The sequence below is a fragment of the Calonectris borealis genome, chromosome 1, assembly GCF_964195595.1.
Source record: "Calonectris borealis chromosome 1, bCalBor7.hap1.2, whole genome shotgun sequence".
In the NCBI taxonomy this organism is placed as follows: domain Eukaryota; kingdom Metazoa; phylum Chordata; class Aves; order Procellariiformes; family Procellariidae; genus Calonectris; species Calonectris borealis.
In genome coordinates, this window is record NC_134312.1 from 17,119,555 (window position 1) to 17,146,875 (window position 27,321).

At 38.5% G+C, this 27,321-nt stretch overlaps 1 protein-coding gene across 1 annotated transcript in view; it reads left to right on the forward strand.

Annotated features, from left to right (window-relative positions):
- Positions 1-352: 352 nt before the first annotated feature.
- Positions 353-27,321, forward strand: part of CPNE8 (copine 8) — a 113,212-nt gene continuing 86,243 nt past the window's right edge. Inside the window, exons 1-3 of the mRNA XM_075145844.1 lie at positions 353-648; positions 12,918-12,958; positions 19,097-19,143. Coding sequence (XP_075001945.1) covers positions 509-648; positions 12,918-12,958; positions 19,097-19,143 — 228 coding nt within the window. The 5' untranslated portion in view covers positions 353-508. The remainder of the gene's footprint in view (positions 649-12,917; positions 12,959-19,096; positions 19,144-27,321) is intronic.

The following is a 27,321-nucleotide window of genomic DNA, read 5'->3' on the forward strand; positions in this document are numbered from 1 at the left end:
GCGCAGCGGCCGAGGAGGAAGCGACCGGGGAGGCGCAGGAGCGAACCCGCTCGGGACCGCCCCCCGGGCTAGCTTCCACCGGGCCCTCCCCCGCCCCACGCCCTCTGGGCTCGCGCTGGCCCCAGTGCCGTTCCCCCCCCCGGGGGCTCCGGCGCGCGAGCGGGGCAGGTCGGCGGCGGGGGCGCTGCGTCCCTTCGGGCGGTCAGGAGCCCGCCCGCGGCCGCTGCCGCTCCGCCGTGGGACGGCCGCCCGCCCCCGGCACCGGCCGTCGGGCACCCCGCGCGCCCCGGTCTGGGGCAGTCACGCGCGGCTCCCGCTCGCGGTGACGTCACCGACCCGCTCCCGCCTCGCCGCCTCAGCCGGCAGTGGCAGCCCGCGGGCGGCGGCGCGGGCCGGTGCTCCGCGCCACGGGCGGCGGCCGGCGGCGTCGCGCTGAGGAGGGCCGCTTGGCGCCGCCTCTTCCCCTCCCTCTCCGCCGGCCTCCCTCCCTGCCTCCCTGCGCTGCCCCATGTTCGGGCTGGAGAAGCCGGCGGGGCAGCAGAAGCCGGGCAGAAGTGGTGGGCTTCCGAACATGGCGTCCGTGGGGGATTTTAACGTGCTCAGCTCCAGCATCCCGGCCACCAAGGTGGAGCTCTCCGTTTCCTGCAGGTACGGCGGTGGCTCAGGGCCGCCCTGCCCGCTCGCCCCGGGGCGGCGGAGGGGGCAAACAAGCGAGCGGGCTGGTCCCCGCGGTGTGCCGCGGCAGGGGGCCCCTCGCCAGGGCTTGCCAGCGGAGCGGGGAGGAGAAGGGGCAGCGGCCGGGCGCGGGGTTGCCCTCCACATGCCCGGCGCTGTGCGAGGCGCTTTCTCTCCTGTCCTCGGGGAGGGTGGCTAGCGCGGGGAAGTTGCACATCCTCAGCCGCGGGCAGAGCCCGGGAGCAGCCGGAGCTGGGCTGCCAGCCCGCCGCAGCCCGCTTGCCGCCCAGCAGGCGTGCCCGCGGCAGGGGTGCTGCCGGCGGACCCCGGGGAGAAGCGCCGGCTCTCGCAGCGGCTGCGGGCAGCTGTCGGCCTTGCCGAAACGGGCAGCTGCTGCCGCCGCCCCAAATCCTCCCTGTGCCTCTCCCGGCACGGGGGAAGCCGGAGGGGAGCGGGAGTCGCGTGGCTGTGCGCGCGGAGCGCCTTCTCCAGCGGGTATTTAACTTCTGGAGCTGTCCCAAGTGCCGCGGCTGGGAACGGAGAGCACTCCCATCCTTTCATAATAATCCTTTCATAGATTGTTTAAGACTTTCTTGCAAAACTGTTACGAAACCGGGCGTGTTACCTCGTCACGTTTTATTGTAACGCTGCTGCCGAGAAATTAAAAAAAATGCCAACCCGTAACACAAAACCTAGTGTATGCAGCTTTGTTCCTCGACATTTATTTGGCTGTGGTTTGTTTCTCGGTATTTCAAAAATCCTGCTTTCTCCCTTGAACCACAGAGGATTTCCTATTAGAGGTCTAAAAATATTTTTATTTGTGGGCTTTTATATTCATATCTTCATTCACGTTTCGCAACTTCCTTAAGTATTCCCTAGTAGTTGCAGAGCAGTGATTCCTTTCACCAGGAGTTGGCAGCTTCTGGCGGATAATTTGAACTGTTAGTGTTGTTTCCTGATGGGAAATGAGACAAAGTTTGTGCTACAGTCGTTGCTCCATTTTCTAACGTAGCTGCCCGGGAGTTGCTGCTGTTAACACTACCTCTCCGAGGACAGAACAGCAGTGCTCTAAACTTAAATTGTCAGATCACTCCCTCTCTTCCCTTAGTAAGTAAAGTATGATTTGATGTTTTTTCAAGAGTGCCTTTCAAAAGAAGGCTGAGATGGCAAGAAATACAGTAAGATTTAATTTGGAATACTGGAACCGTCACTAGACTGGCATATGAACACACTTACTGTCTGTCTGTGCAAAGTTCACTGGCAACAATCACAGAAAACCCCCGTCCCATGAAGGACGTACTGCTATGTGTAAAAGCAATCCAGGACCTTTAGTATTACTTTTAGGCTCATCAAATAACCTGTCACAATTACATATGTCAGAACATTTACGCCGAATTTGACTTAGTTCACTTATAATGGGAGTTTCTTTCATTCCAGGTATTGTTTATATATACCTGCAATGTTTTCTTCAAACCTCTAGTCTTATAGTGATTTGGGAATACATTAGGTAGTTACGAAGAAATGTACAATCAATTCTGACCTTACTTGTAACTAATTTCAGTATATAGTTTACAATGTTAATTTCTCTGTAGGTATCTTCAAAAACCATGGCTGTTTTGTTAAAACTGCTTTTTTTTTCCTTGCTTAAAAAAATGGTCTCCTGTCCTGATATGTCTCGATGTCAAGTGCAGAAGGCTGGGAATTTCCATGGTGATTCCTTTCTTCTTTATGTGCTGGAATGACAGCTTTTGATTACAAAATCATGCTTCAAAATGGAGTGTAAAAGGAATGACATTGGGGCAGAGATTAATAATTAACATGTTTGGGATTAATCTGTAAACATTAATTGGCTAAAACTCTCGAAATATAGCATCAAATGAAATAGTGAAATACAGCAATAGCAAACTGCAGAGTTCAGAGAATGCTGAAAATTCTTTAATAATTAGCAGTTGTGTATTCCTTAATGCCTGGAGAGAAATGCTTTTAAAATAGTTTGAGTCATGACAATAGTTTTTCCTTGATACCTGAAGAGTTGTAGAACCAATTTGGTCGCTAGTTTACATCAACAATTCTCAGATGATAACTATTCTTTCTTCCTAGATTTTTTTTTTCCTCTTTTTTTTTGCTTGTTTTCAGTATAGGAAATATGGGAATTTCTTCCAGTTTGTACAAGTGGTGTAACTTGGTGATCAGTGAACAGTGCCAGCTGTTTGTGCCACAAAATAAATTTGTGAGTCTAGACAATATTATTTCATCTCCTTTTTTTTTTTCTTTCTTCTTACTCAGTAAGGATACAGCTTCTATTCACTTAGCTTTTAATTCAGTATGCTTTGTCTGTCAGCACTTCCCAAGTTAATTTGCCCTGCATGCCCATACTGTCAGTGTTACCAAATTAGCCAGGTTCCAGTACTATGGAGATGGCATTGCATCTTTTTCTGCAAGCCAGCCTGTTTTAGTTTCAGGGGCACATCAGGTAGTCTTTAGGAGAAGTGTATCTCATAGGATGAGAAATTGTCTTTGAAAATTATAAAATCCAGAAGTGTTTTGGATATCAAGTGATGCTCTTTCTTGGGTTTCTTTATGACTAAAAACTTTTCATATGATTCCCATGGCTTATTGAATGCCAGCATTGGCTGTAGTTTTACAAATGCTAGAAAAGCAGGAAATTAATTTAATTCTTTCTAGTTATTCCTATTCGGTGCCTATCAAACAAAAAGTTCACGATTCTTTTCTGACTCTTGTAAGATGTAGATTTCCAAACCTCTGAGTTTTTTTTATCAGGAATCTGCATTCTTTGGCTCAAGAGCCAGATCTAATGTGGCAGAACAACTTAAATGTGTCATCCTAGAGGATCCTCTGGTGTTGGTAACAGTCCACTATTGTCTGGCTCAATTGTTCTAGTAGCCATCTCCCTCTGCGCCCTGTAGCTCTCTTCATCACATGCCCTGAAGGGCATCCATGGTCTGATGAAAATTTCACTGTCACCTGCTATGTGATCTTCATTTGTTGGAGCCTGGCATAATTTTGCACGATTATCATGTGGTGAAGGATCACGACCTTGGCCCTCCAGTCGATGTGGAAGAGAGAATATAGGCTGCTCTTTGTCTGTTACTCCACTACTGTTTTCCAGCCCAAAGGTTCCTCTTCCTCTAAAGGGGTAATTGCACTGCATACGGATTATAGGCCTGTGCCTAGACTTGAATCTTCACTTACCAGCTGTGTGTGTAAACTTGTGGTCCCACGTGAGCTTGAAGTAAGCTTCAGGCCGTGTGTCTGTCATCCTGTATCTCCCTCTCTGGTGATGTTCTTCACTGATTCCAGTCTAGTTAAATCTTGGAAAAACTTCATGTTCTGTTCCCATCTTCCCGACTATCAGTGCAGTTACTATGATGTTGACTGAACTAGGGTATTTAATGCTGAGATCACAAGTAGATGATGGTTACTACATATCTTGAAGTTTGTGCTGTGTGTGAACATACTAAGTTCAACGTAGTTCAACAGGCTGTCAAGTTTTTCACGTTTTGTTGTGATCTGTATAACGGTGATTTATGTTCCTCATGGTTACTGTGTTGGCCGACCCAGTTTTTTTTCCTGCAGTCTCCTGATTGAGCCACAGCCTTTATGAAACCTTATCTTACAAGAAAGGCCAAGAGTTTCATTATGCCTCATGTTAATGTTTGTTTACTTACTGAATGAGGAGTTATCAATCAGAATTATCTTCTTGAGAGTAATTTTTTAATATCTATAGGAAGATGAAGCTGTAGTTTGATCACTTTATGACTTCTAGTAGTATATCAAAGATGACATGGTTATCTGAAAGATGGTAAAAGCATTGTAAAATATTGACACAGTACAGGGTCACTTTGCTAATTCAGAAAGTTTGTTATGATTGTATTGCTCTGCTGGGCTTTATGCTCAATCAGGCAGTCTGTCCGCATTGTTCTGAGTTTATGCTGGATAGGCTCTGCACTGGCTGTATTCCCACACCAGGCATAATGTGCGTAAAGGCAGCATAAACTCCTTATCATGGTTAATTCAACAGAAATGCAATTGGTTGCCCATGCTTGGTTTAGATCAGTTCTATGCCGCTTCACAATTTGTGCAGAAGTCTAATATTAATGAATGGGCTGAATGGAATTAAGCAACTCCTATTCTCAGTAATGAAGATAATTTAATTTCAAGTTTCTCACACAGAGGAACAAAATGTACTATTTCAGAATTTTTGCCTTTCCTTTTCCTTGGCAGTCTGAAAGTCTTAACCAGCCACTTTCTAGTGGTTGCGGTACCCAAAAGTATGTTTAATTATATCTTTGATTGTCCTAGGCGTTGATTTCTGGCAAGATTGCTTCTCTCCAGCCAATGTACTTACCTCCTGTTTTTTTTGAAATATTAATCATTTGTTAGAAATCCCTGTCACAGAAAGCTGCAATGATAAAAGGGATATCCATAACAAATTATTTGAGCTTGTAACTTTGTATAGTACAAAATACAGAATATAAAATTCTGTATTCTAAGTCTGCTTTTAATTTTCTTGCTTTATTTGTGTTTGTGTGTCCGGGTTGGATTAAAAGTCTGTGGAGTGTTATGTGTGACCAACAACAGAAAGTTGATCTTACATATTTTTTCTTTGAAATGAAACTGCCTAGACAACCAGCTGGCTTCAGCTGAGGAAAACGAGTGTCTTGGGAGAAAAAATATAAGTGGGTGACAGTGTCCACCAAAATAGTTGTGGAGATGCATTCCTGATAGCCTACACGGTTTGGTTTTCTCCTATGTGTCTATATTGTTTGAACTTTAAGCATGCAGCCATGTGACTTCTAGAATTTAATGCAGATTTGTTGCCCTGTAAATTCAGTCTTGTGATTGCTAGGAACAGGCCCCAGGTTTCATACTAACTGTGCAAGTTTGAGGACTTGTCAGGTTTTGTCTAAACTTGTCTTTGCCTTGGAGCTTTGTTCAGGTTTGCTTAGCTGCAAACCCAAACCCAGCGTTTTTTCTAATGACCAGGTGGCTACTGCTTAGTTAGTTTCACTTTGCCTTGTCTTTGTGTAATTGTGTGGTATAACCATATTTCTTTCTACAGATAGTAGTAGCAAGTAGTTATTCTGTGTATAATGATGTATTTGTGACCCCCAAACAACAGTGTAGTGCAGAGGAGCATCGGTGTGGCGTGGTAGCAGAGGCTTTGCAAGTGGGGGCAGAGGATGCAGGGTGGAGGAGCAGGAGCAGAGGCTGAAAAGAGGGGGCTCAGGATGCCACTGGGGACCCCAGTGCTGTGAAGAGCTCAGCAGTGGTTGGTAAAGAAGTGCAGGCTGGGAGCGGGGCAAAACCAAAAGAGCTGAAAGAGCCTCAAGCAGATGTAATACACACTATATACAGTAAATGTGGATGTAAAATGGAGTTGCAGACCAATGAAGCAAGAGCAAGGTGTAAGAGCATGTTGGAAAAATAGCCCCAGGTGGGGGTCCTCAGAGTGGGGAGGAAGAAGCCATGAACATCATACTCCTTCTGAGACCACCTGCTCCACTCCTGCCACCACTGTAAACTTCATGCTTCTCCCCAGACAGGACATGGGACACTGACGGATGGCTCACTGTAACACCCTCCCACAGCTGAAGCCAACAATCTTAGGCCTCAGAAGGGTGGTATAAACGAAAGCCTGACAGCTGGAAAAGAGCTAGGTACTAGAAAGCGTGTAACAACTTTAAATGTATTATTATGAAGACTTTCTGTAGTAGTATTATTTCCTCATTTTCTCTGCCCATTACTAAGCAGTGCCTCACCCACCAACACCCCTGGAATGGCTGAGAAAGGATGAGGAGTATTACATTGATGGTATATGTTTGCTTTCTAAATGACTTCTTTGATGTATACCTTTTAAAGAGTTTCAGAAAAATGTGCAAAACCAATCTGTATGTTTTATATGTTGTTATACATTAATGAAACCTGTATTAACTATACATTCTTAAAGAAATCAGATCGAAAATATGACAGCATATCCATAGATTTGGATGGGCTGCGTGAAAGTAGCTGGAAAGGACCGTTGAGTTGAATCTAGATTGAGTAGATCTTTTGTCCACCAGCAATCCTTAGTGCCACCCCCCAGGATACGTCACTAGTAGCTCAGAGCCAGAGACTGTTTACCTGCCCAGTCTTAGAAACATAAATGTAAATGGTTCATTCTGTTGGTTTCAAATAATAATTGGGTTGGTATCAAAGCAGAGTTCAACCAGTTTGTGATATTCCTAAATGGACTTCTTTTATTTAAACTGGAACAGTCCAAGATTGCGTTCACGTCTGCTTCATCTGCAAGAGTATCTTTTCATAATCCAGAACTTCCTGCCTGTTTCCACAGAACTGCTGCAAAACTATTGCTGTGTTTAAGTAAATAGACTTGGCAATTCCTTTGGGTTTTTTTAACCCCCAGGAGTAGTCAGCAGTTTTAACAGAGGTTTCATCCTAAAACTGTTTGCGTACATGTAGCCAGAGAAGACTTTCTGTGGGTTGTCATAAAACTTATGGAAGCACTGCTGGTCTAAGCCTTCGCATTGCTTCTCTCTTTGTTTTTCCCTTAAGAGAATGGCTGCTGAACCAATTTATGTTTAAATCGACAATGAAAGTTACTAGGAGGCTGAAAATTATTTCTTCATCTTCCTGTGAACAAGAAGAGTCAATTGCTTCTCCAAAGGTTATGAAGAGGTATTGTGGATCGTTTTCTTAAGCTTGCATATCAGAGATATGTTTGCTTTCTTCCCAGTCCTTCTAGTCCCCCAAAGAGCAGAGACAATCTGAACAGAAAGGAAGAGGTCATCCTAATTGCCTCTTAGTCAGGAGAGCCACCATTTTCTCACCTGTGAGCTTTTCCTAAGAGAACCAGTTATTTTGACAAGAAGATAAAATTCTGAGGAATTGTCTAATCTGCTTTTAGTCCAGGGCATTTTGAATCTCGAGATCTGGAGGCTAATAGCTTGCTTTTTATTGTGTTCTGACAGAATACTGAAGGAGAGAGGAAATAGTTAGGGAAGGGTGACTACTTAAGCTAGCACTACAACTGAAAAGTTGTTTGTGAAATTACTCTGCAAGAAGTCAAGTGGACTCTTCGCTTGAGTAGGCTCTTTGGATCATACGTCGTCTTACCTAGGACTGACCGTTGCAAGTCCAGTAGTATCAGTTAAAGCTGAGGGACAGTGACTACTAGGATGTAATACACTTATGTTACAGCTAGTAGTAGAACGGATACTATTCTGCACAGTAAAAAGTGAGGAGATGCTTCTTTTTTTCAGGATCTTCCTTGAAAAAGGCACATGGGCCCAGCATTAAGTGAGGGAAACAGAAATGCATTTGTTTAATGAACTGTTTAATGAACGAGGGACAATTCCTCTTCCCATGGAGTGATACAAGTGCACTGTGAGAAAAGTAGTTTATGCTTATATGAAAATATAATATATTGAAAATGTATGTTTTCTAAAAATTAAAAATAATTTTGCACGGGTAACTAACTTTTGTGTTTGCAAACTGCTGAGTGCTTTATTTCACAACCAAGGAATCTTTGCATGCGCTTAAGAGTAATCTAAAGATGAAGAGAAACGTAAAACCTTAGCACCCGGAGAGATTCTGATAAATTCATCTGAAGTAAACCACATTTTTATCATTAAGGATTTCAGAGGTGTTGAAAGGAATGTATAAATAAGTATTTTTCCAGTCATATGAACATAGTTGGGTTGGTGTTGTTTTTTGTTGGTTTTTTTTTTTGAAACTAGAGAAATCGATTTTAAACTATTCAGTTCTATAGTTACTGTGATCTCTTCTTCATTGCCGGAATTCTATCTTTTCTGAAGGGGGAATTGGATTTACTTCTACTTAGCAGTTGGGCTTAACTAAAGTTAAATTTAAAACTAAAAAACTACAGAGCAGGAAGTTCAGGTATTGATCATTAAAATAAAGTCAAATTTGAAGCAAAGTATATGCGAACAAGGTGAGTAAATGTTACTTTTTAACGTAGGTCAGTCTTTGCCAATGTACGTATGATGCATAGAGTACATGAAATTGTACAAAGCAACATAGACTGTAATGATTTCTGTTTAGCTACCGCTGCTAACTAGATCAGTGAATCTTGAAGTATCTGATTTATACATATGAGATGTTTTTACATTAAACATAGTACAAAAGACTTGACATTAGGAGGCATTTCTTTATCGAGAGGGTGGTCAAACACTGGAACAGGCTGCCTAGAGAGGCGGTCAATGCCCCAAGTCTGTCAGTGTTTAAGAGTGTTTGGACAATGCCCTTAACAACATGCTTTAACTTTTGGTCAGCCCTGAAGTGGCCAGGCAGTTGGACTAGAAGGTCATTGTAGGTCCTTTCCAACTGAAACATTCTGTTCTATTCTAAAACAATACTTGAAGCAAAGCATTGGGCAGAAACTGTTATTTTGACAAATCTTTATGGAGTTCATGAAACTCTGTGAACAAAGTGATTCTGCAAGGCATAGCTAAAAATGTTTTAACTTTTCTTATTTGCTGATTACTTTTTTTTTTCCCTGGGGAAATTGCTCTCATTATACAGAAAAATAAATCTTTATCCCAGCATTTCTAATCTGTCTTGTGCTTTCCAGTTTGGACTAAGTAGGTGTTATTGCCATGGCTCCTGTTTGTTTTTTTCCCTTAGTCATCTGTGCTATTGCAACCATTTTGGAAGGTCCATTCACGAATGGGCAGGTGCAAAATGAATTCCTTCAGGATCTGTGGTGGTAGAATAATGCTTTCTGCACAGATGTTCCTAGAGTTCTTTGCTGTAGGTATTTGATGTGCGTGTTTCTCCAGGTAAAAGCATATGTCTCCTTTTTTTTTTTCCTTCCTCATAATTGATAGCAATTCCTTCTCTTTTCTTTTTGCATTCTTTATCTGAAAAGCTTAATGGGCATAGAAAAAATATGTTCACCATGTTCAGTCAAAACAGGAGCCTGTTTCTCTTGATACTTTGATTAGGAGGAAGAAACAGAAGTTTCAGATATTTCTTGTTTTTGAGTTTGTGAGCTTTCCTAGGATTGTTTCCTGAGACAAAATAGCATACTACCAAAGAGAATGCTTTTTTTCAGGAAAAAGGGAAAGAAATACACCCTGTATCACTCAGCCTGTGCAGAAAGTGCCATTGACTATTAAGGGGATAAAGACTACTTCAAGTTCCAGAAATACATCCATCCTTTTCTTTTAGCAATTCTTTTGGTTGTAGATTGTCCTATGCTTATGTGCCATGCAGTTTTAATATATTTAAAGGAGCATTTTGATTGTTTTCCCCCTAAAATGAAAATGCACAAATGAAATTGAGCAGCTTCTTGCGCTGTTAGGTGATTTAGTGGACAAATCAGACTTTTTTTTTTTCTGTTGGCACTAGTCTGTAAGTTCCTTCTGAAACTGTCTGCATTGCTTGAACAGCTTGTTAAGTTCTTATGTTACTATTTTAGTTGGTTATTAATGGTTTGGAAGATCGGACGTGTCTGCAAACTTTGCTGAAGACATTTTTTATTTATGGTAAAATGTGTGAAGGGTCGAATTGAGGATATTACAAGCTGTATTAGTTCAAAACTGTGAATTAATGACACTTACTGACCTGAATTACAATGTTAAACTTTGGTATCTCAACCCTTGCAATCCTTTCAGGGATACTGTCTATGTAGAAATGTTCTTAATTCAAGAAGTCCCTGAGCAGCAAATGCTTAGTGACCAGGAACGTTCTTGGGAAGTATTACAGATTCTTACCTTGTTCTTATGGTTTTCCCATGGTAACTACTTTTTGCCACTGCTGGAATAAGAGTATTGGGATAAACTGAGCTTTACAGAACCTGGTATGGCCAGTCTTGATGTTCTTACGTGTATGGGAAAATAGAGGAAGGAAAACCGAAACTTAGAAAGGAGCAAAATAAGAGTACAAAATATTTAAAAAAACTCAAAGCACCTTAGCTCAGTATAAGAGTCATTAAAATGGTTTAATCTTAATCTGCAGTCACAAACACTAACATAGCAATTATAAGGTCATTGTATAGTATTTATGCAGAGGAATTAAAATTGCTCGGAATCCTAATGGTGAGCATGGGAGGCTTATCCCAAAACCTAATGTACTATTTCTTTCATATAACCCTAATTCTAGGTTTTTATAGCAATTCATTTTGGGATAATAAAACCAATTCTGGTTACCATGAATTAATGGCATATCTAGGTATGTATAATTAAAGAGGAATAGGAAGCAATTTTCACTTTGGTAATTCTGATACTGCAGAACTTACTGTAGTGTCTTTTAAAGCAGTTCGTAGTGGTCATTGTCAAATACAGATTTGGAATCGCTGATTTTCCTGGGTTTGTTAATATTTCAGTTTATATTTGCACATTTTTGGTTAAGACGGAATACAGTGTCTCTGAGTATAATTAAATGCATATATAAAAATCCCACTTCTGAACCGATTAGAGAAGTTCTGAAGTAGCAGCACATGCAGACTTCAGGTTCATTCACAAATACTAATTTTAATCTTATTGCCTACTTTGGCTAAAGTAATACAGATGTGCCCAGCATTCTTTTAAAGCTATCTTTTGTTCATATTGTTCTGAAATGTGGACTTTGCAGTACCTAAATGGGGAATACAGTATCTTTTCCTTATTGAAGTCTGAGTGGACCTCTTAGAACACCTGTATTGAACAACATATTAATACACTTTTCAGCACTGTTCAGTAGCACAAAAATAATGTGATTTAGATCTGAATGAGAGTAATAAATGGTGACCTTTGAAGAGACTGTACTAATTATTAAAAATAATAAGCTGTAAGGGATGTAAACTGGTTATTTAATCCTTCCTCCAGGGTAGGATCAAAGAACTTATTAGGACTTACAGCTACCTAGCATGTTCTTAAAGACCTTCAATGGTGGAGATTTCACATCATGTCTGGCCACCTTTAACAATGAAAGATGGTAAAACAATGGAATAAAGTTCAACTTCTGTGCCTGCAGTGCAGAAGATTCAGCTTAGGGTTAAACCTGTTCCTACTTGCTCTGTCTACTTGGAGATCAGCTTCAATTTGCAGCAGTGTTTTCATCATAGATGTATTCTATAGACTTCTGATTATTTCTGCTTCCACTGGACTCTGGTGGCTCCATGACTGCCTTAGATTGCAAGAAATTGGAGTGCCCAAAACATGATTGCTTGAATTGAGTGTTTACTAGTATTATGAAGACCAGACGATTACTCTAAAGTGGCATTTTTGGTTATGTATTACAGTATGCCTTTTTCTGAACGGCACAAGGTTCCTGACTTGTGGTCTACTGTGATGTCTAGAACCATTTTTAACATAACTGCTGTATATCCAGCTTATATGCAGCTATGCTGCATTTTTGCTGTTGATTAAGTTTAATACCTAACTTAAACTACCTGCCTAAGTTTAATAGATCTTTCTTGTCCCGGTTCAATGGATGGCATCCTGTTTTCAGACCATTTTTCTAGTTTGTCAGGATAATTAAATTTTTTTTTTTTTTTTTTTTAAATGATGTAATGTTTGTAACTATTTTGAGAATGGTTTTCTGGTCAGTCCTGGTTCTCTAGACTTACTGTTATTTTGAGTCTCCTCATCTGTGTATGATTCTCAGTTGAAGTGTGGCTACGATATTGGGACTGCATTGTGTAACAAAGAAATTGGTTCTTACTGCTTTTTCCTAGGTATTTTGTAGATATTTAGAAAATTACTAATTTTGCTGTATGTCCTGTGTATGCTTTAGTTCTCTTTACCTTACTCATCCATGACAAATTCTTACAGATATTTGCTGCTGGCTCTGAGATCATATAGCCATTCTTTTAAGTAAAGTCTAAAGTTTTTGGGTTCAACTAGTGTGTTAATCTCTAACAGAAGTTTATGATTTAAAGGTATTTCTGTTCCTGATGTCCATTATATGTATTTAGTGTGCTTGTCATGTGTCGCTTTTCACTTCATGATATATTTTTCACTTCATATACTCACTATATATGAGTATATGAGCCACAGTTTGCTCAAATCCAAAATGTATAATAAAATGAAATATAAGAAGACTCAAGTGTTAGTGCTGACTGACTTCAAGTAAATCTTACATATTAGGAGGGCAGAAAACTAAGCTCACTCTCGATCAAAATTATTAAAAACATATATGCATTGGTATCTGATTTGTATCTTTCACCATTTTTTATAAATAAGATTATTTTTATCTCTTTTTTTTTTTTTTAACAGAAATCTTTTGGACAGAGATACATTTTCTAAATCTGATCCAAGTAAGTATATAGCATTTTATTGTTTCTTCTCATCATATATTCCAAATGTGTAAACAATGGATTAAAAATTAGGTGAATGATTTTCTTCAGTGTCAGTTAGGTTTACATTGTCTTTGTGACAATTATTTAAAGTAATTAAGTTACATTTAAATAAGTTACAGTTTCTGTTGTATGAACTGGAATTTTAAAATCTGTATTCAATATTGCTTTCCTGAGCTACATGGTCCCTTATTTAGCAGTCAACCTAGTTTTTCCTAAAATTAATAAATGCAGAAAAGTATTTATTTTTCTCTTTTTTTTTAATTATCTGTTGTTCTAGATCTCTTTCAAAGGTAGTAAGCCACCTTCTAAATAAACTAGAAGGACTTGTTGCTGATAGTACATAGTGTCCACTAATCTTAGAGCCAAGTGCTGAAAAATAAAATTAAGTTAATTCATCTCTGGGAAACAGGACCTTTCCTGATCAAAAATACTGTGATGGGGTATGAATTAATGTTTTCAGATATGTAATATAGTGACACCCATTTTCCCCTTAAGTTTTATTAATGCATGACTGGATCCCAAAAAACTCTCGTGCCTCGTATGAATTTATATATGATGGGACTTTTGATTGAAAATCCATTACTATCTTCCTGTATCAGACACTTTATAAAAATTTTATCAAGGAACTGAGACCACAGAAGATTTCCTTTTTTTCTGATAGTGTTTAATCAAAGTACTTCTGTAGTGTTAGTTAACTAGTCCTTAGATTATGGTGTCTTAGATCATGTTGTCTCCCCTACAACTCTGTACCTTTTTATCGTTAAGTTTGTTTTCTTTTTTTAAGCCTGGGCTTTTCTTCCTTAGAATATCATGTATTGTGCTTAGTGACATTGGAAATAACCTGAGACGCATACACTTCTATCAAGTATCTGGACATGTAACCATGTCCTGATAGGATATACTTGAATACTGAGTCATGTGACAGTGTGAAACATTTGAGTACTTTTGTGAGAGTATGTTTGTCTGTTCTTAAACAAAAGTTTCTTGAGAGAGATTCCACAATAGACTTTTGATGGGAAAAGCTTCTACTTCCTGGGGAAAAGCTGCATGAAGTTAGGAGTACCTTTGACATTCCTAATCTATAAAACATTTTTTTTTAAAAAGGAGACATGGGTAATACCATGCCTCTGATGTAGGGAGATCATGTAGAAGTAGAATTGAGTGTCTTGCATATTACTAATTGTTTTTTAGTTGGCTAATAAAACCTCTGTTGTCCAGGTTAAGCAATTTTGAAGAGTGGTCAGTGACCTATCGCCGCTGATAGATTGAGTTCAGAGATCTCTTTATTGAATCAAGGCGCCTTTCAACAAAAGTGACGAGGTGTCTAGTTTTTAAGCTCAAATATTATTAGGGACAAGTGCTTCAAGTTTTTATCAGATAGGGAACTGTACTAGGCATAAATTGTAGGGTTTGAGTAGCAGGGGACTGCAATGTGACCTATGTGGGAGGGAGCCATGAACCACCCTGTGACTGTCACAGCTGGTTCCAGTCAGTCTGAAAGCCATGTGAGTAACCATTGCCTGCCAATTCTGCCAGCCAGGGGAGCACACAGTGCCCCTGCCCAAACATATTTTAGAAGAAAAGCAGCAGCAGCAGGTATGAGCTAGAGACACAGCTGCCGAAGATACTACTGGAGCCACACTTCTGAAGATATGCTGCTGGAGATGCATTCTTGAAAGGAGACACTCCATGCAAAAGGCAGTACACCTCTGAAGGGTCTGTGGCCTGTGGGCAACCCAAGCGATTGTGGCTGGTGGATGACCCATGCTGGGTAAGAGACACAAGGAAACAGAGTGGTGGGAAAACCTGAAGAAATCTTAATATCTATCTTTAAAATACTTCTGAGAAGTAAACTGGTGGTATTTTTTATAGATTCAAAGTATATGGAAATATTTTTTTAAAGTGTCATAACCTTGCTTATCAATTCAAAACATACTGCTTTCCTGTTTCTGGTAAATAGCTTATTTAAAGCACTCAAATTGGTGGTGTGCTTTAGAGGTCTGGTCTCAAGTTGTGAGTGCCCAGTTATGCTGCCAATCAGGCCTATCTGTCACAGGTTAGCAGTGCAAAAACATGGAATACAGTAATACTGTCCTTGGTAAAGAGAAGGGGGAAACTGTTGGTGCTGGAAGTGCTCATACTACATTTGCACTCAAGAAATTACTTGGCAAAGCAGCTTTGATTGTGGGTACTCTCCAAACAGTCTACATTTAGTTTTAGTATTCTGCAGGGTTTTTTATTAGCTGATTTAGTTTGTTTGTTCCTGATGTCCTTTAGTTGAGCACAGAGATCTGGCCCTACTGTAAAAGTGAAAGGGGTAAGGGTGTAGTATAAAAAGTGCTATTCTTTTCTGTAGTTGGAAGTACTGCAGGATAACTTTCCTCAGTGTCTGTTTGCTTGGATAAAGGCCATTCTTAGGCTGGTCTGTATACAGTAACTTTATCCTGTTAGCTAAAAAAGGTGTCAAAACCAGCATCATACCACTTTCACAAGATCCACTTTTAGACCTACTGAATTTGCAACCATTAGATCTCATACAAGATAGAACCATGTAGAGTCTAAATGTTAATATTACTGACTATGGGTATGGATATATCTTCCCTTGGAAGAGCTCATATGGCAAAGCCTTCCAAAACATACCCTTCCTTGTGAGGTTATGTTACTCTTCATCAATGTGCTGCTCTGAACTTCCTCATTGCTCCCTCAGTTTTCCAGATTACAAGAGAAGAACTGGTTGTTCAGCTCCATCTTGGGATGTGGTTACATGATATGTTGGCTTTTGAAACTTAAGAATTTCTTGTTTATCCCACTTTATTCCTTCCCCTTGCACAGGACAATGCTGTTAAGTATTTTCTGCTAAAAAAAAAAAAAAAAAATTGGTTGCTTCATGAAGCCTTAGATCTCTGGTTTGAGCAGTTCAAGTGCTTTAGATCAACTTCAACATATTTATCTGCATTTCTCCATTTGGATATGACTTTGAAGAAGTTTTTGAGGGATTATTGTAATTAGTATGATATCAGGGTCTTTATAAAACAGCCTCTCCGAAAGCCTTTAAGGGTAGTGAATCTTACCACTGATGGAGACCAGTGTCATGTATGGTTTCCTGAATTTCTGGGGTGAGTTTTAGAGGAAAGATAGCAGAAGTTTTAAAATTATTCTAAATTTGCAAAGTATTTATCAGAAAGTCTGGAATGTATGTCTTTTCTATAGCTTTCATTAGGACTGACTTTTTTTTGAAATGTCAGTTTGAGATGCACATGTATGTATTACTGTCAAACTTGCACCTTGCACTTATAATAAAATAAATATTGCATGAGATGATTATTAGTCTATATCTTCATTATATTTAAAGTACCTGCCACATCTGCAGCCTTGATAAATAGCAGAAAATTGCTAGTCATACTACAAATTCTTAGCTCTTTTATCCTCATTTAAGGTTTTATATAAATGATTCTTAAACTAGAGAGGTGGTCCCACTCCTGGGATGTACCTTTGGAAGCACTGGGGAGCCACTGGGAGTGGAGGGGAATAGAAGTCTACTAATGCCTCAGCAATGAAAAGGTGAGAATGATAGCATTGCTTGCTGTAAGTCCTCCAAAGATAAAAAAAAAGCTGCTTCTGACTACGAAGAAGCTGAATTTGGAAACTAGGATTCTAACAGACAGACAGGTGTGAGCAGCTTTCCAGAAAGTAGGAATAGAGTAAGAGACTGAATATGTTTTAAGGTGGAGCTTTACACCTGTTTTTTAACCCTTTTATATTGTGTGACTCCCATCTCATCAACCATAATAGGACACTGCAATTATCCTACGGTAATCTTTTTTAGTTTTTTTGTTCATAGCTCTTCTTTTATTTGGCTTCATAAACTAGGGAGATAAGGTAGTGCCAGAATGTTTCTTTTCTGAAAATGTGATGCTAGTGGATATTTTACAGTGGTATTGTTGCTTTCTTCTCCTCAATATTAAATCTCTCATTTTTTAATACTCGTTTTGTTCCACAGCTGCAATGCACAATTTTTACTTGATTTACTGTATTAATACTAATATACAGGGCAGAATGTAGTACAAAAAATAAAGCAGCAAATCAATAGCGAAAAATGATTATATTTAAGAAAAATCTGGACAATACAAATATCTGAATAGCAAAAGTGCACATTATCTGTGAAGAGCGTCTTTTCCTCTAAATGAATTTCAGTTCTATTCTCAACTGGGATTATAGATATGAGAAATTTTAAATTGAAAACTTAGGTTTAAGCTCTCGGCAAAATGGACAAAATCCACAATTATATCTGCTTTTGAAATTAGTAAGACATTTGCATTCTTGGAAACCACTACTGAAAATTGGAAAATATTCATTATTGCAGAACTGGTAACATTAGTTTAAAAAAGAGTTTCCAATGAGGAAAGTGAAAGGAATGTTTGTGAGAGCCTACCTGATTTTATGTTAACAGTAGGGGTATTTCCAGAGAATATTTTTTTGCTTGTTTTTATATATGGAAACTTCCTTTGACAACGTTTCCTTCTTCTCCCAGGGTTACCTTGGCACAGATCTTACTAGATGCAAAGGTCAGTCAGAAGTTCAGTAACCTTCAGATACTTCTGTAGCTGATTTCATAGCTTCCATTTCACTCTGTTTTCTCACGTTTTCCCATTTAACTTCATTCTTCATGTATAGTTCAGCAATCTATTCCAAGGAGTGCTGTAAAAAAAGGCATGTTGGTTTGGATTCATCCTACTATAAGCAGGAACCAAAGCTAGGAGCATGATTGCCCAAGGTTTCATTTAGAGTAAATGGAGAAAGACAGACATCTCCAGAGAATGATTTTGAAATTTTCTGTAAAAGCTTTTTTTTTCTTCTACAAGACATCTTACTTGAAAAAAAAGTTGAATTGTGTTAATTTTTAACTTCTATGTCAAGCTAAAATATTAAACTGGCTTTTTTCTGTTCTTCCTCTTACTTGCTACTGCCTAATGGGTTTTTTTTTGGTGTGGAGCAAATACTTTTGAAGTAAGAAAGAAATGTAGTTTGAAGCTTGACTTCATTTCTGCTTTGGTCAGTTGATGATTCTGACTTCATTGAGAACAAAACCAGGCTTCTACCTTTATTGTTCAAGGCTGCAACCCAAACCAGTACTATTTTTAACCTTCTGCTGAAAAGTAATGATTGGCACAGGAAAAGAATTTGTCAGGAAAAAAGTGTTCAAATATCTGTATTTCCATTGTTTAAAAAAGGGTTGTAGTGGAGTTTCAGGTAAAAATTGCTTTATTGTTGTTAGCTGCAACTAGTCCAAAACTGTAGAAAATAAAGTTTATAGTACTCCTTCAGTGCAAATGATTTGTACTTACAATAGTGTTTAAAAGACCTGATTATAATCACTGTACCTCTGTCACCAATCCCTGTGATGGAAGCTGCAAATTAATGCATAGTGCATTCTATACTGGAAAAACATCTGTAAGGAGAGTGACGCCTGTGGGATTATGCTGCTTGGTCTTTCAAAAACAGCTTAGTTGACAAACTTCATTGATGCAATTTTTTTATTAGGTTTTAGTTTAAAAAAAAGAAAAAGGATAAATATGCAAGATGCTTAAATATATAAATAATTTGAAGCAGAATTAAGGAAGAAAACCTGAGATGTTTTTTTTTTTCCTTTTTCCACTTTTATTTATTTATATTCCCCTGTCTCTTTTTCCAGTAGGGTCCTCATTTGTTTCTATTTTAATTCTCTCATCTCTTGAAGGAAGCATAATTTAGGGTAATTATGCATTAGATTAACTAGGATAGCCAGACCATCCACATTTAATGAAGACCTGCTTTTATCCAGTTTTACTGATAAGGATTGTCAAGTGATTTGCTGGAGGTTAGACATAAGTGTTGCCTCCCATTTTAGAACCACTCTATTTATTAGCTCGTTGCTGCAACAGCTAGATCGTACTGTCACTGATCTGGTTAGGCATACTGAAAACCGAAGGAAAACATACTACTATTTGATTGTCCTAGTTACTAATTTCAACAGCACAACAGACTACAAAATTCGTTCACTTAATTTAAGAATATGTTAAATTCAGAAAATGACCAAACATTTTTTTCTTTTCACAGTCTGTGTTTTGTACACACAAGCCATTGGAAACAAAGAATGGAGAGAGGTAAGATACATATTCATAGATGTATAAACTTTTTGAATATACTTAAGGCTGGTTATTTGCCGTAGCAGAAAACAGCATGTCATAGCCTCTATGCTAAACAATGGGAGTCCGGTGTTCCAGTAAACACTTAAAACCTAGTCACGTTAATCTCAATTTCCATATCTGTATCACATATTTCCATCAAAAGGGAAAACTAAATTAGAGAAAATACATGAGTTTCCTGTTTTACAGTCTCCCTGAGATAAATGAAATCAAACTTAGCTATCAGTCTGGACAAGGTTTGTGGACATCAAGAGAGGAAGATGCTCAAACAGTACAAGATCTATGGAAGGATTCAACTGTGGTCAGTGTCAGCAAAACTAGCCTGTAGCTGTGTTCCTGTGTAGTGTTTGGGAGAAGTTAGGTGCTGCTGAGTAGAGTATACACCAGGCAACAAGGGAGAGAGGGTATTATGCATAGGTTGGACTATGTCTTCTTAACCTATCAGTGTAAACACTGGAGAGATATGTCTTAAAAAACTAAATCAAGTACCTCTAAATTGGATATCTACAGCAGATCAACATTTATATACTGGAACTGTCTCCCTGTACTTAGTAATCTAATTTTTCTCCTTTAATGTCATTCTTTGAAAGAGTTGACAGCATTGGGGGAAGGGTGGTCATCTTTCCTTTCTACTGATAAAATATCCTATTCAGCTGCCTTACAGAGAGGATTGATGGAACTGTTCTTCACTGTAGGTGGGCCGCTGTGTGGCCATGCGTTCTAAGAATAGAGCCAAGAGAGGAATGAACGATCTTACTATTTTTTCCCTGTAAAAGAGAGGAGGTCTGATGTTATTGTTTTCTGAACTGATATTTTATGTGAATATTACTGTGTAAAAATTCCAGTGGAGAGGCCAGGGGTGCAGAAACCAGACCTCTTCCCTTCTATTTGGTGTCTTTGCCAGTTGGCTGGAGAAACATATTTTCTGCTTTGCTGAAACGTGGTGGATGTGGGTTTCAGTCTTACTGAGATGAGAGAATTGAATTTGTCTTTTTTTGGAGAAAAGCTCATATAACTGGGCAATACATGAAACATTGTACCTATTTCATTTGTAGTTTTCAGTTAAATTGCTGCTCTCTGTTATTCTGAACTGTGTACTATACCTACCTGTCACAGTATACCTACTGGATCACATTCCTCTGATGATTTGTGTGAAGAAATGTCAGTTTGAGGATCCTAAATGGGAATTCACTAACCTTAATTAAATTGGCAGAAGTAGTGGACATACACAGAGTTCTAAATGTCTGGATAGTTAATTCTGAAAACAGAGGAGCCTTCAGGTGTTCAAGGCGTGACTAGGTGTCTTGGTGCAATTTGGTAGTCAAGTCTAGATCATCATGAAAGCATTCGGGTCCTTTTCTGGTCTAGGGTTAAGAGGATTTTGTCAGAAATTCTGGCTTTTATTGTTGTCTGAGATTCATATGTAATTTTGTGGAATTTTCATACTTCTCTGGTGTAACTGTTACAATGAGTATTAACCATTTTTAATATCATAATTGTACTGATGGTAAAATTATACCATTATCACCTTATGAATGTGTTAGAGTATGTTCCATGTGCTCGTTTTGAGGTGATTTAGGAGATTGTTGATGGAAAGATTCCATCTGCTCTCGATTTTAACAGGTCCAAGTTTGTAATGGTTGAAGTGTGTCACCATCTATAGCTTTGTCTTGTCTTCTGCCATTTTATCTCCTTGACCAAAGCAAAAACACCTCAACAGGGCAGTGTGCAACGTTATTGCTTGTATTGCATCTTCTCACCCATTAGAGAGTATCTTGGCTAGGTAATGCACTTTGGCATGTGGTTATGGTATCATACGCCATTTTAGGAACTACATGGGTTAAAACAGACTTTTGACACGGCAATTGCTAGAAAATCTTATAGTTTTTTTCTTTTAAGACATAATTATCTCTATGTTGTTTATCAGGTCTAGGTATAAGTATTTACAACTCGGTTGACTGTTCAAACTATTTATAGTTAATGGAAAAAGATAACATCCTGAGGGCAGTTCATCAGACCTAATTTAGTTGTCTGCATTAGATCAGATGAATCATTCTTTAGAAATGCATTCAAGTGATGATCAAAAGCCTACACTTTTGACTATGTCAGATGTAAAGTTTGGTGAGTAGAATCCCATTCCTACTAGCTGTTGTGACAGTCAAAATTCAAAGATGGGAATGATAGAGGGGCTGAGTCAGGATTGCATTTTATATGTTGTGGTGTATTGTATTTATACCAGTGATAAAACATAAGGTGGTAGGTAGAAGATTAGTTGATATATACATTAGATGGGTAACCTCATATCTATACTTTTTCTGCCTGCAGTGGTGAATGCACTAATACTGTGTTTTTCAATAAAATTCTTTATATGTGTCCATTTTGTTGCATTTAAATACTTATTTAATATTTTGCTAGCTTGTAGAGGTGGAAGTCACCTGGAACTGTTTGGAGAAGACAAAACTGAGACAAACAATAAGCCCCTGCTGTTATGTGTAGACATTAAAGATCACATAAAGGCATAGCAACATACTTTACCTTGTTTTTGTTCCATATCCTTTTATGCATAGTTCTCTTCCTTCTTTTGCCTAATTACTTTCTTTTGAACACTGCAGAAAATGCTTGGGAATCATAAACACAGTAAATCATTTCATAATCTCTGTAATTTCCCTAGCACTCTATTCTAGCAGCGTGCTTTTTTTCCCCTTCAGCTAAGCTATTCAGATGGATTCAATACAATAGGTAAATCAAACCCTTCATTTAATGAAGGGTAGATGTTTTCTGGGCACTACTCTGGTTTGCCTGTGGTACAGATTCCAGTGTTTTTACCCAGTGTTATTCTTGTACACCAAATCCTCAGCAAAGAATTAAAATAATTAAAATTTAACAGGGTGTGGTTTTTCAAAACAGTTTCCCTGTTTTCACTTACAGTGTGATCATCAGGTATTTCAATTAATATAATTGGCCACAAATGCATCCTCAGAATCTGAGTTTTGGTTTTAAAATATTTACTTCCCCTTACTTTGTGAGGACACATTTGAAATATGGCTAAGTATAACTTACTGTTATCTACAGAAGCCTTTAATAATATATTGAAAGAATCTGAATTTCTTCATTTTGAAGAGGGTGTTAATTCTGAAAACAAGAATGAGCACTTCAAAGGTGAATGTTAAATAAATAATAGACGTTGTAAATTACTCAACTAACTGCAATTTTACTGGCAATATCCACCAATGGTAAGTGTTAAGGAACTGCCTATGGAGCAAGGCTCTGAGCCTCTGGTCCATCTACTGTAAGAATGCATTGGATGCAAATTAAATTAGTATACCTGTCTGGAAGTCTGTTCTCTCACTGGCCTTCACCATGCTGATTTCCAGCTTCATGAGCTGCCAAATGTTATTTTATTATCCTCAGTAAATTTCCATTGTGTCTTCAAAAATTGTTCATGGCTTTCCATTCTTCACGCCTTCCTGTTCATTAATTCTGTTCATGTTTTTTTTTTAATCTGGAGGAAATATGCTGGAGACAAGAAAAAGCATGTTTTTTGATAGAGTCATCAAATTGAGAGAGAAGGCAGTTAGGCAAGGTTGTAGTGGAATCCCAAGATAGCAAAGGTGACCAATTTGTAAGGAAATTAAAAAATACTGTCATGAGCTGTACCTAGTCCCTATACTATTCAGTTTATCAAGAGAAAGACTCCCTTTCTGTGCTCACATTGCTTATTCAGCCATGCTAACTATTAAGTTAGCTGTTACTTTTTTTCCTTATATGCATATAATGTTTCGTTCATCCATATGGAATTTCATCTGTCATTTTATTGTCCGATCATTCAGTATGAATAATGTTGTTTTGCCAAGTCTTCATAGTTGCCTTTTATATATTTATCCTGTTTAATTCTCTATGAATCTATTTGTTTAGTAATTTTATTTTTTCAGTTCCTGCTCCAGATCGTTTAGGTATGTATGGTACTGCGTGGGTCCATCCATGGACATCCAAGTCCATAGGAACTTGTTGAGACCTTGCAGGGAGTTTTCATCCAGCAAATCGACTGCTTATTATTAGTAGATAGGAAAGAAAACATAATAAATCAATAAATTACAATAAAAATAATTAATTAGTAAATTATAATTAATGATAATTAACTCATGATATTAATTGCTCTCCAAGAGGCAAATATCCTCTCCTTCTATCATAAGATATTAGATAATGGTGTTCTCCAGGACTCAGTATTGGGACCAGTTCTGTTTAATATCTTTATCAATGATCTGGATGAGGGGATCAAGTGCTCCCTCAGTCAGTTTGCAGATGACACCAAGTTGGGCGGGAGTGTTGATCTGCTCGAGGGTAGGAAGGCTCTGCAGAGGGACCTGGACAGGCTGGATCGATGGGCTGAGGCCAACTGTATGGTGTTCAACAAGGCCAAGTGCCGGGACCTGCACTTCGGCCACAACAACCCCAGGCAACGCTACAGGCTTGGGGAAGAGTGGCTGGAAAGGTGCCCAGAGGAAAAGGACCTGGGGGTGCTGGTTGACAGCTGGCTGAACATGAGCCGGCAGTGTGCTCAGGTGGCCAAGAAGGCCAACGGCATCCTGGCCTGTATCAGAAATAGTGTGGCCAGCAGGAGCAGGGAGGTGATCGTGCCCTTGTACTCAGCACTGGTGAGGCCGCACCTTGACTACTGTGTTCAGTTTTGGGCCCCTCACTACAAGAAGGACATGGAGGTGTTGGAGCGTGTCCAGAGAAGAGCAGCGAAGCTGGTGAAGGGCCTAGAGCACAGGTCTTATGAGGAGCGGCTGAGGGACTTGGGGTTGTTTAGTCTAGAGAAAAGGAGGCTGAGGAGAAACCCTATCAGTCTCTAGAACTGAAAGGAGGTTGTAGCGAGGTGGGTGTTGGTCTCTTCTCCCAAGTAACAAGCAATAGGACAAGACGAAAATCTCCTCAAGTTGTGCCAGGGGAGGTTTAGATTGGATATTAGGAAAAATTTCTTCACTGAAAGGGTTATCAAGCATTGGAACAGGCTGCCCAGGGAAATGGTTGAGTCAGCATCCCATGAGGTATTTAAAAGATGTGTAGATGTGGTGCTTAGGGACATGGTTTAGTAGGGAACTTGGCAATATTAGGATTACGTTTGGACTTGATCATCTTAAAGGTCTTTTCCAACCTGTATGATTCTATGATAATCTGACTGATTTTGTTCAAAGTGGACACTTCTCGTGTGTCTAGTAGTTTAGCATTTCACTGCAGCATCTACCAATTTGATTATCATTTGAACCATAATAAGACATGCTTTTGAGTCTCCTTTGTAGATTTTGAAGGCTGTTTTAATGAAAATTACAAAGGCTAGACGTTTTATAATCAACATTTATTGGGATTTAGATTTTGCTTTTTTTAGAGTACCAATGAAGTTTCTTTGGAACAATAGCTTGTATCTTCTTTAGCAGAAGGACATAGCATAAATAGGAATGTAGTTTGCAGCAGATTAGTAGAAAAAGTTTCAGTACAAGGAAGCAAAGGATGGAGAGTATAGAAGAAGCCTATACTGTCCCAGTTGTGAAGAAAGAATAAATTTTGCTGTTGCATGATATTCAGTTCACTGGAAAGCTTTCTCTGGCAGATTTCTCAAAAGAATCAACTGTTTAGGGGAATGAAGACAGTTGGAACAAAAGAACATAATCTTTTCAAGGAAGTCATGTTTTCTTTCAAAGGAAACAGTGAGGAAAAAAGCCAAAGCACAGAAAAATGAGGAATCCTTTCTGGTTTTTATATACCTATGATTGTATGACCATAAGTTAAAAAGGGTTACATAGAAATCACCATCATGTGTACATGCAGTATACAGATTTAGTATGAGTGCCTGCATATATGTTAGAGGAATGTTGTGGTTTTTCTGATAATTAGTATGAGTTTATATATTAAAAACATTATTCTTCCTTTGGGACAAACACATTGCAGAACATGTGACTATGCTTTTTCTAGAGTGGGGTTGGCAGTTGTGAATTTTTTGTTTGTTTCCTTGTAGTCTCTGTAATTCTGATTATTTGAAACTATTAATCATTATTATAACAGGCTCATGTTACTCGTACTGCTTTTCTTTCTAAACAATTTAAGTTTCTTATTTGTTCTGTTCACATGTAGTGAAGTTAGATTACAGACTCTGAGAAGAGGATTATCTATTGTTGTGTGTTCATATACCATTTTGTGCAGTGAGCTTCCAATGGAGAGTGTTACCTGGCGCTTCCTAAAGAATTTTCAAAAGCCATTTACATCAGAGCCAAGAACCTAGTGATAGTTTAAACCATTTTTTAGTTCTTTAGTTTCCTAGAATTGTAACAGAATACTAAGTTCTGACAGTTCACATGACTAGAGATAAAAGTAATGAATTATTAGAAGATTAAATAACATATGCTACACTGAAAAACTTGAGCTCAAATTATTTTCCTAATGAAAGAGTGAATTAAGGATAATTGTAATCAGCTATGAATATCAACACTAAGAACATAAATTTCATAATGGAAAATATTTCTGTGTAACAAAGATATAGAAAGATCCAAAAGATGGAAAAGGAGATGAAATAAAAACCAGGCAAGAAACAAGAACTTATTTTTCAGAATGGGGGCGATTAATTATTGGAACAACTTCATTGCAATTGTGGTAAAACACTGCAAATTTTAAAAAACAAGAAAAGAGGGCTTACTAGATACTATTCTCAAGTTCACGCACGGCCATAAAGTTGAAGCAAGAATTAATTCAGAGAATTCATGTAGAAGGTGGTTAGCAGAGGGTTGGGTTAGACCCTCATAGTTACAATAGTTGGTTTGTATCTTTGATACTGGACTTACCCAACTTGCTAATCTTTTATAACTCTGATGTTAAAATGAAGGTTACGATTTTCCATTAACCTCATAGCCCCTTAAGCTGGATCGCTAGGTTGAGATGCTATAAAAATTCAAATGACTAAATAAATTTAAAAAATCTCCTTCTACCAGGAGAGCTTGTATTATGAGGTGATAAAGACTCTCCATCTCAGGAAATCCAGAAAAGGGACTCTCTTCTTGATTTTCTTTGTTGAACATTTATTTTCCTTTAAATAGTTAAATTGAGTCTGTTACTCTCCTGAATGACATTTCTAAAGGTATTTGCTTGTTGGCCATGTTAAGATTTTAGCTTTACACAACCATTAATGGGGAAACTAGGCCATGTGGAGAACTAATTAATTAGCAGCTATTAGTCATAAGTGACTGAATTATAGAAATAACCTGTTCTGCTTAAAAAAGGCTATAGGTAATTGGGAAAACAGATTTAAAAAGATGATGCTTCATTTAGCTGGGACGTGTGGCCTGCTGATTTTTAGAGGCCAGCATTTTAATGTCACCTATAAGATAAATTTTAATAGTAACTTGTCAGTTAAGTAATTAGTTATATTAATTTAATGTGAAGGAATCATTTGTGTAGCCCTTGGAAAAAAGTAAACAGACCAAAAAACTGAAGCCTCAATTAAAAAAAGGTAATTTAAAATAATTTAAAGAAAAGTTAGCAGTGCCACTGAATTCAATCTCCTGAGTTTTGTAATAATTTCAGGGTAACTGATGAGCAGTATAACGGGCATTCTGTTAGGCCTTCTCCGGTCTCGGTGTGGTTTAATCTTAAGCATATTGCATATTTATCTTCTTTTACTGATACACTTCTGTCATGCATTTTAAATCAAGTCTGAAAGATGTCCGAAGTGTAACATGGTTATAGTGTAAAGTGAAATATTGTTTACTGAAAAAAAGGCAGATTTGAAGGGATGAAAAGTACTTAAAAATTTATGATATTTTACTGTTTTAAAAAATTAAAACTGACATTTAGCTGCCATTTTATAACTTTTTTTTTTCTCCTTTTGAAGTAACTTTCCCTTCGAATTCATACATAGTTCTATTTCTAATGGAACTATGAAAGTTAAAAACCCGAGATAAGAAATATGACATAATCATGGAATAATTTAGGTGAAAGGAAACTGTGTTATCCAGCCTCCTACTCATCTGTTGTGTCTGGTTCATCCTCCTGATCCATGCAAAGCCATCTTCAAAGTTGGGCCAGGTTGCTCGGGGCCTTTCCCAGCTAAGGTTTGAAATTCTCTAATGGCAGAGACTGCACAAC